General features: G+C 37.4%; 1 protein-coding gene across 1 annotated transcript; it reads right to left on the bottom strand.

The window, feature by feature from the left end:
- Positions 1-4073: 4073 nt before the first annotated feature.
- il11b (interleukin 11b) lies at positions 4074-8513 on the bottom strand. Its single transcript, XM_053489702.1, has 5 exons — positions 8462-8513; positions 6005-6165; positions 5719-5814; positions 5472-5630; positions 4074-4229 (listed from the first exon to the last, which is right to left on the bottom strand). Exons 1-5 carry the CDS (start codon positions 8466-8468, stop codon positions 4074-4076), a joined length of 579 nt encoding a protein of 192 aa, XP_053345677.1. The 5' UTR covers positions 8469-8513.
- Positions 8514-8790: the final 277 nt, after the last annotated feature.

Genomic DNA, 8790 nt, shown 5'->3' on the forward strand with positions numbered 1-8790 from the left:
GTTCACAAATAAGTGAAATCCGAACTGCACCTTGCTTGCGTAGTGACGTCCTTTCTCTGACATCTCTGCTCCTCATTTATTTATTTATTTATTTATTTATTTATCTGCTATTGGTATATGTAATATATTTTTATTTTTGCTTCTTAATATATTAATATGAGATATTGATATATTTGTGTAAAAAGGAAGAAAATATATTTATTGCTGTGCACTTTTAAAGCCCAAAATAGAGTCGTGTTAATGTCAGAAGTGTGATTATAAATTATAGTCCTGTATGTCTCGTGAGCCTTTCGTGTCAAGATGATGTGCAATTAATGTGTCGGATTTGTCTACTTGAAGGCCAAATTATTGTGTGTGTACATTACACTATACATTGTAGAGATAATTGTAACCTAAAATGGAACCAAATCTTTATTATTATGATTATGATTATGATTATTATTATTACATACTATATGCCATAGAACATGGGGTCTTCTCCCCTGTTCCTTAACCAGAAATGACCTTCAGGGTTTCACTTGATTAATCAGTTCATCAACAATCAAGTGTCCCTAAAAAATTGTCTGTAATAAAAGCCTGCGGTCGCACTCAGCTCTTTTCGGGAGACCCCGTCCACAGAATGTAAAGGAAACATTACCAAATATTCCTCATCCAATGCCATGAGTGTTAGTGGCTTCACTCAAAACCTGTGCAATGCTATAGAGGTATTTTGATATAAATACGTATTTTAAACATTGCGTAAATGTGTCTATTGTTTCAATTCTTATAGATGTCGTATCTTGACCCCTCTGCTGCTCCTGCTGTAAAGAGACATATGAAGAGAGAAGTTCTATATAAAATGCTTATGTGTGTGTAACAGATTGTCCCTATTAATTATTGGGTGAATTAAAAAAAAATTAATAAATAAATAAAATAGTTGAGTGGTTGTGAATGGAGTATTTATTTATTTTAAAGTGTCATATACTGTGTCCACTGTCTACCTGTCCAAGTTCCAAGCGTTCCTTAGTCACACTGTGATTATTCACCTTTACCACACACACTCCTTATAAGGACTCTCATACTCAGTGTGAAAGAACAGCTCAGTCCATTATCATTCCCAAACCTTGTACTGTTTATTAACATATAGCAGCTTAATGATCTGATTTATGCCCTTGACATTTTTCCTAGTTAATTACAAATAAGATATCCCAGATGGACATCACGTAAACCTTTGCCGGACATTGAAAACCCCTTTTCTATTCTCATTCTGTACATGCATCCATCATACTTACATTTTCAGTTTATTTGTATAGTAGTATTCAGCATACAAATCCAATCAGGAGGAGAGTTCCTAAGGCGAAATTTCGTATAGCGAAAAGTATTTTCCCATAGGAAATAATGTAAATGCAGATAATCTGTTTCAGCCACATAAAAATTTTACTTATATTACCCATGTCCAACATATATGAAATAAATAAACATTTATCACACGTTTTGGAAAGTGGCTCCCTTTTCTTCTTGCTACCGTCCTTAATAACAAATATAGTGCTATATCTCCACTGAATCTTCCAAAAAATGCAAAAAAGATGTGAGCTCACTTCTTTTGGATCTTCACTGACCTAAATAAGTTTTGAACGGACATACGCACAACTTACCTGCCGTACAGTTTGGTTTGCTTTGCTCGTATGCTTTGTAACTTAGAAGTGGTGGGGGTTGAACCTTGGACCTTCTGATCAGTAGTTCAGGATCCTAACCACTGTGCTACCGTATGCCGTCATAGTGTGTGAGGGCTATCTTGAGCTGAACAACTTTCGCATTGCATGTCATGGGCTCCACTCAACAGGAAGTCAGTTATTTTGGGTCATTTGCAAAATGCACCCAAAGGAATTTGACACACTCTTCCTAGGGAATTTATACAATCACCACCAAACTGGGGTTTTCTGATCCGAAGACCTCGAGGATGCGATCTCAAATGAGTCAGCCGTGTCAATGCCTTAAACTTGTGCTGAAAAGTGGTTAATAACTTTCTGTGTGACATTCTATTGAATGACATCATATTGAGTGACATCATCATCATCATTTTTTTCCAGCATCTGGGGCTTTTTGAAGGTCTAAGCATAAAATCCCCTCTTTTCTAAAATAATGTTATAATGGTATTGGTATGTCCCCTTTATATGTATGTGCTCACTGCCACTGTCTTTCTACTGCGCCCGGGTGCCGATGGCACAGGGTGCTTGGGCCCGCTCATTATTGCTTGCAAATATATATTTGTTGGTTGCTGCGGTTATTACGCTAATTTGCAGTATTATTGTCCACTTTTGTCCCTGTTCTGTCCCTCGCTTATTTTTCCCCCCCTTGTTTCATTTAAACCAGTGTGCATCCTTGTTAATGCAAACGTAATCCGAACTTCCTTATTGCAATATCATATTGTGCAATTGAACAAATATTGTCTGCAATGTCATATTGCACAAGTGATGGCAAAGCAGGAAACCAGAATTTAATGTTTGCCCCAAACATCCTTAAACACTGTGAATGATTCATCTTTTTAGAAAAGGAAATGCTCCTTTAATGGCTGGTTAAAACATGAACCGGTGAATAATCAATCAGGATCTATCCTGAGATATAAAGGACATTTCCTCCTTAGTTTTTAATCTATCCATGACTGATGTTATAAAATAACTTCACTTCAACACAGTGTAAGGGTTTTACACACTGGATGCTCTGTTGATCTTATGAAAGTGATCATGCAGCATAGCGTAGTGAGTTCGGTCTTGTCACACCATGTCTGGGTGCGAATTAATATTGTGGGCTTTCAGCCAACGTTATTCACGTCGTCTGTATGTGGTTTTAATGTTACGGCTGATTCTCTTTTTTTTATGTCAATAAGAATACACCAATGTCTTAACTGTGTTACGTCCCAGTCTAAGGTACAGTAAAATAATGGTTCGGGGTTCTATTTCGAATTGTATGAAAATTGTGGTATATAGCGGAAAGAACAAGTCAGAAAGAGTCATTTACAAAAATGTGAGGTTTGTATTGCTTTACCAAAAAAGCACACGCAAATAAAGATACATACACAACACCAGGATCAGCTTCAGGGTGGAACCAGGCCAAAATAATAGACAAAAAAGGTACCTGTATTTTAACAACTAGCTATCCTCACTCATTCATCATCTATACCGCTTAGTCCTGTATTCCTACATGTGTTTGGACTGTGGGAGGAAACCGGAGTCCGCGGAGGAAACCAACCAAGCGCGGGGCGAACATGCTAACTCCATGCACACAGAGACGGGAATCGAGCCTGGCCGGGAATCGAACCCAGACCCTGGAGGTGCAAGGCGACAGTGCCTAACTATCAAACAAAAATATAAACAAAACTACAGGTACCTTCCCGGACTCCATAAACCAAAAACAATGGATAAATTCCCTCATCCCAAAATAAATGGCACCAACGCCCCTAATACTGGTGAGTGCACAAACATACAGTAAAATTGTCTACAAAATATGTAAAAAAATAAAATAAAATAAAATAAAGGCAAGCAACCAAACAAAAGGGACAAAGCAATAATCAAAAAACATTTTTGAAGGACTACAAACTACTGGATATACATTTAAAAAACAGTGTGTAATTGTTGAGGTCTTGATTAAGTGAGAGGTGTTACATGTTCTGTCACATGGTTATAAAAAAAACTTGTTACTGTAGATTAACGTTTCCTTTTTTGTTTGTTGGTTTTTGTCTGTTTTACTATACTATAAGGTTTAGCACGACATGTTTCCTTCATGTACTTCTTCAACAAAATAAACAATAAAAAAACAAACAAACAAATAAAAACAAACAATATCCAACAATATCCATAAAGTGCTTTCTCAGACGCAAAAAAAAAAAATAGAAAAATACTCACATTTGTAAACATCGTTTTCTCCAATAAATACACTTAAATAATAAATAGAAAAGTTTTTGCTAGAAAAAAATAAATATAAGCATTTGGTCATTACTCGAAATCAGCAAAGACAGAAATAACTACTGTAGCTGCAGTTGAATTCTCTAAATCCACAGTGGAAAGTATAGCTGTTTTTTTTTTTTTTTTTTGTCTTCAGTTTTTTGCAGACATGAGGACCAGTAGAGCTCTAGAATACCAGCTACAGAAATCCTGAAGTCTCCTGGAAATTGCTGTAGATGTCATGTGTATTTCCCAGGCAGATTTAAGAGGAGGGAGGGAGAGAACTGTGTCTGGTGCAGGTGAATTCGTCTAAATAAGAAACAAATGCAATTAGTGCAGGATTCACCTTTAGGTCAGCACTGAGTTTAGCAAAACAAGTGCATATACAGTACAGTAAACCATACATCTCTAGCACTGGTTTAAATTTTTTTAAAGTGAACCTATAGTGTAAACGTCATTTCTAGACTTTCACGTGGGTCTGCATTTACAAAAAACAACCTGAGGGGGAAAACGTTCCCTGCGTTGTGCCCTTTTTAACTTATTTGTATTTTTATTTTTTTTTCAAGGCCAGGACTTAAACTAGCCAATTAGATGTTTCTCTTTATTGTGACCTTAAAGAAAATCCCCTTCCCCGGCTTGCTGATTGGGTCTGTGATGGGCGTTGCTCAGCAGTAGCTCATTTACATAGACACTGAATCAGCAAGCTCAGAGAAGGAGTAAATTAAAGGGAGGATGGGATATTAAAAAATCCATTGAGGGCTATTTCTCCTGGAGCATACTTGGAAGAAAATGGGAACTTTAACTACGATCAGACAGAATTTTTTTACTTATTGCCTTTTAACTAAAATAATAATAATAATAAAAAGAAAAAGAAATGAAACTTTATTCCTTTAAATAATAAACTTTAACCTTTATTATTAGAAATTAAACTAATTAAACTGTTTAGCTTATGTATTGTTACAATTAATTAATTAGTTTCTTTAATATTCCAGCATGTAATAATATTATAATACATATTCATAATGATGTGCACTATATTCTATATCTTCTCTCTGTTACTTAGGACTGTACAGTATATATGCAAAATTGCTGTTTTAGTCATCTTAAGATGTTTAGAGGGTATCAAGTCTGTATGACCACCTCCCAAAAAGAGAAAAAAAATCTCATTTTTCTATTTTTGTATTGGCTAAGGCTTAAACAAGCACCTTATATACTGTACCGAGATCCCCTGCTCTGGCTTAATGCTCAATCCCCTCCAGTTATGCCCAGCTGTGCTCAGAGTGTCATTTTAACAACTACAGTAAATAAAGTTAATAAACATAGGCTTCTCCTGGTCCTTACTGTATGTTCTGACTGGCTGGTAAAATAGACTTTCTCATGGGGGCATTTGTGGGCAGTTCTGAAACAGCACATTTGGAAAACCAGACATGGCATCTGAGTTGCAAACCTGAACAATTAAAGGATGCCTTTGGGGCTTATTTTAACTTGTTTAAAAAGCAACATAATATGTGATCTTTAAGTGATTTTGACAGCTACTCGACTAGCCCTTACCTGTTTTTGTGCAAGAATGATGACAGACTGGATTTCATCAGCAATTTCCTTGATTCTATTCGACACCAGACCGGATTCAGTGTGCCAGTAAAGCAGCCAGTCAAAGTGCAGCTTGAAAGAGTGGAGGCCAAAAGAGAGCTTGGATAGGGTGCTGTTTGCCTTTTGGGTGTAAATGAAAAATACGTTAAGGAAAAAAAAATATATGAGCATTTACAATGAGATATTAAAGTGACAGGATATTTCTTACCTCCACTGCTGCTAGGTCTTTTGGCCTGAAGTTTAAGGCAGGTAGAGAGGTAAGGTTCTGCACTAAGGGTAAACCGGGTAAACCGTCATGATGCTGCTGAGAAGTTACAGATGGTTAGTTGAACTGAGATATGGCTAGGAAGTAACACATAAAGGGCCAATTCTTTATGCCAAATCTGCTTCTGGGAATATTCCGGATGCATGCAGACATTTACACCAGATTCTTAGATTTACAAGGATTTAGTAATCATTAAAAAAAAAAAATACTGAAACCACATTGAACTTACCACGACCCCGTGCACTATATGTATCAGTCGACGCATCTTTTGAAACAGCTTCGTCAGACCGTCTTTGTGAGGTCTCATGGGGGTTGGATGAGACGTTGCTAAGATGGGAAGTTCCACCAATAGCAGTAAAAATAATAGGCAGGAAATGGACCCGGGTAGTACTATTATTAAAAGAAGAGAAGAAGGATTTGTTATTGGACACGATGTCATTTTTTTTTCACATTTTTTCTACTCTGACTCAGCACCTTTTGACCAGTCTTTGAAAAAAAGCTGTCATGCTGCTGCAACAGTGACATCACAGTGTAGTAGTCACAATCTATGAGACACAAATGGACTTTCCACTCTTACACTGCTGTAACGCTCAATGTGCGTATGAAGACCTAAAGGTATTTCAGCTGCTTCAGGGCTTTCGTGGTTTTGCAATTGTAGAGCTAGCCAAGTGCTGACCTAGATATGATAGATAAAGGATTATTCCTGAAGAAGGATATGACTCAGCTATTTTTTAGGTCGTTCTCATTTTTCAGCTGACATCACTCTTAAATTGACTGTAAACGTCTCAACACTGGCAAGCAGACCGAGTGATATAGAAAAATGAGCCTAAATATCGAAACCTTTAACATTAAAAGTATCTTGACGTTGGCAGCAGATCCTTATGGTATCGTGGGTTTCGGGTTGGAGCCTCTGTGGATCATGGGTTTGGATCAAACTGAGATCCAGAAAGTTGGAGACCGGGTTAGTGAGGCAAGCTGTGGTGCAATACCTCCAGGGTCTGGGTTTGATTCCCAGCCAGGCTTGATTTCCATCTCTGTGTGCTTTCCTTCGGGTACTCCGGTTTCCTCCCACAATCCAAAGACATGCAGATTAGGCGAATTGGTATTCCCAAATTGCCTGTTGTGTGTTAGTGTGTATGTGCCCTGCGATGGATTGGCACCATGCCTTGTGCCCTAAGTCTCCTGGGATAGGCTCCAGGTCCCCGCAACCCTGAATACAGGAAGCGGTATAGATGATGAGTTAGTGAGTGAGTGGATCAGACCAGACAGTCTGGCGTTTGGCCCATGCAGGCCCAGGTTGCCCATGATCCTGTCACCAGTTTACAGGTGCATACAGTGGATGGTGATCAGTGTTATCACCAGGTGGTGGTGTTGATGTTAAAGCTGATTTGTGATGATTATATGTATAAAAATGGCAGGGGTGTCTAATGTTGTCTTCAAAGGGCCAGTGTAGGTGCACACCTTCTTAGACATCTTTAGATAGCATTCATCTTTTACTTTCTACAATCTAGTTTTAAATGCGGCCTAAGAGGAGAGGTTGCCATCACCATCAGATTTCAGACCAAAGGTTCTGCCTCAACAGCACTTCAATGGCATTGCCACTTTCCAAGTCATACCTCAGACAGCCCTTAGGCCAAACATCCAGGAAACTGTCATGCAGGAACAGTTGATGCCAACTCCAGACACGTTTGATGTCTAGTTCATTTTTTAGCGACATTAAACACAAATGAGCCGTAGTCAAACTTAGTATGATGAGTACACGCCTTGAGTGGAAGTGAAACAAATCTGTATAAAAGGTCACTGGCATAATTGTTTAATAGGTCGGTGCAACATTTATGTGTAACCTGTAGTAATGCATTCGTCATGCAAAGATAAAAACCACTTGATACTAATTACGTTGAAAACTTGCAACCATGAAACACTTTCTATTTGAAATTTATGTCATACCATGCTAAAGAGCAGTTGAGATCTAATTGTCTGATAAATTGTAGTCTGTGTTACTTCCTGTAGCCTTTGATGCAAGTAATCTGCCTCTACTTCACTGGAAATAAACAAGTCCCTTCCTGTGATGTCCGGTGATAACGATTTCTCACCTCTCTCTACACAATTCTGAGAACGTGCTAGCCACATTTAACTAGGGAAAGTATGCATATATCTATTTATCTATTTATCTATATATATATATATATGTGTGCAACTAGCTAGGTTAAATCCGGCCGGCTGTATTTTATAGATTTAGCCTCAAAAAGAACTTGTGGTTTTTGTAAACATAAAATAAGCAGGATTAATAATCAGGTTCTGAGTCATTATGCTTTTATGCTGATGGGTCAATATCCAGGCAATGAACCTCAAGCACTTTGCAGTGAAAGTCGACTCAAACACTCATCACAATGGACAAACAAAACACTGTGTGAAGATCCCACGACTAAACATTTCTATCAATACAATTAAAAAAATCAATTAAACATCCAATTTAATTAGATCAGAATAAATATTTCAAAGAAATAAATAGCAGAGATGAACAATTTTAGGCAGGACAGTGCTGTATCAGATTCTTCAGAACTGATTAAATCACACACAAATTCTATCATTTATAGAACACTTTATGGACTTGAACACATGCTAAGACAAGAGTCTCATCATCGAATTATAACGGAAGTGTATAGAGGAGACAAAATGAACTTACATTTCATGGCTATTCCCAACACTTTAGCAGTAAACAGGGACTCTGAAAGGCACCCAATCTATCACACAACTAATGTTTAGGGTAGTGTAAGAGTTCCCATTTATAGTATGACACACTCTTTTGCTCTGACTCATTCTGTTCATTCAGAAAAAAAACACCCACACACATTCCCTCTGAACCCCCCCCCCTTCCCCAAAAACAACATCATCTTCTTTTGAAGAACTTATCTGTTACATTGTTGCACTGTACATTTATTTACTTGTTTGTTTATTTAGTTTATTATTTATTAATTTTTAATTTCTTTGCTGTACTTAGATGGTAATGTTTAG

Source organism: Clarias gariepinus, chromosome 28 (genome assembly GCF_024256425.1).
Source record: "Clarias gariepinus isolate MV-2021 ecotype Netherlands chromosome 28, CGAR_prim_01v2, whole genome shotgun sequence".
Lineage (NCBI taxonomy): Eukaryota > Metazoa > Chordata > Actinopteri > Siluriformes > Clariidae > Clarias > Clarias gariepinus.

Coding starts and splice junctions, on each gene's coding strand:
- il11b (XM_053489702.1), bottom strand. Junction 5,815..6,004: donor ATATAGTGCACGGGGTCGTG/GTAAGTTCAATG, acceptor GTAACTTCTCAG/CAGCATCATGACGGTTTACC. Junction 5,631..5,718: donor AAGACCTAGCAGCAGTGGAG/GTAAGAAATATC, acceptor TACACCCAAAAG/GCAAACAGCACCCTATCCAA.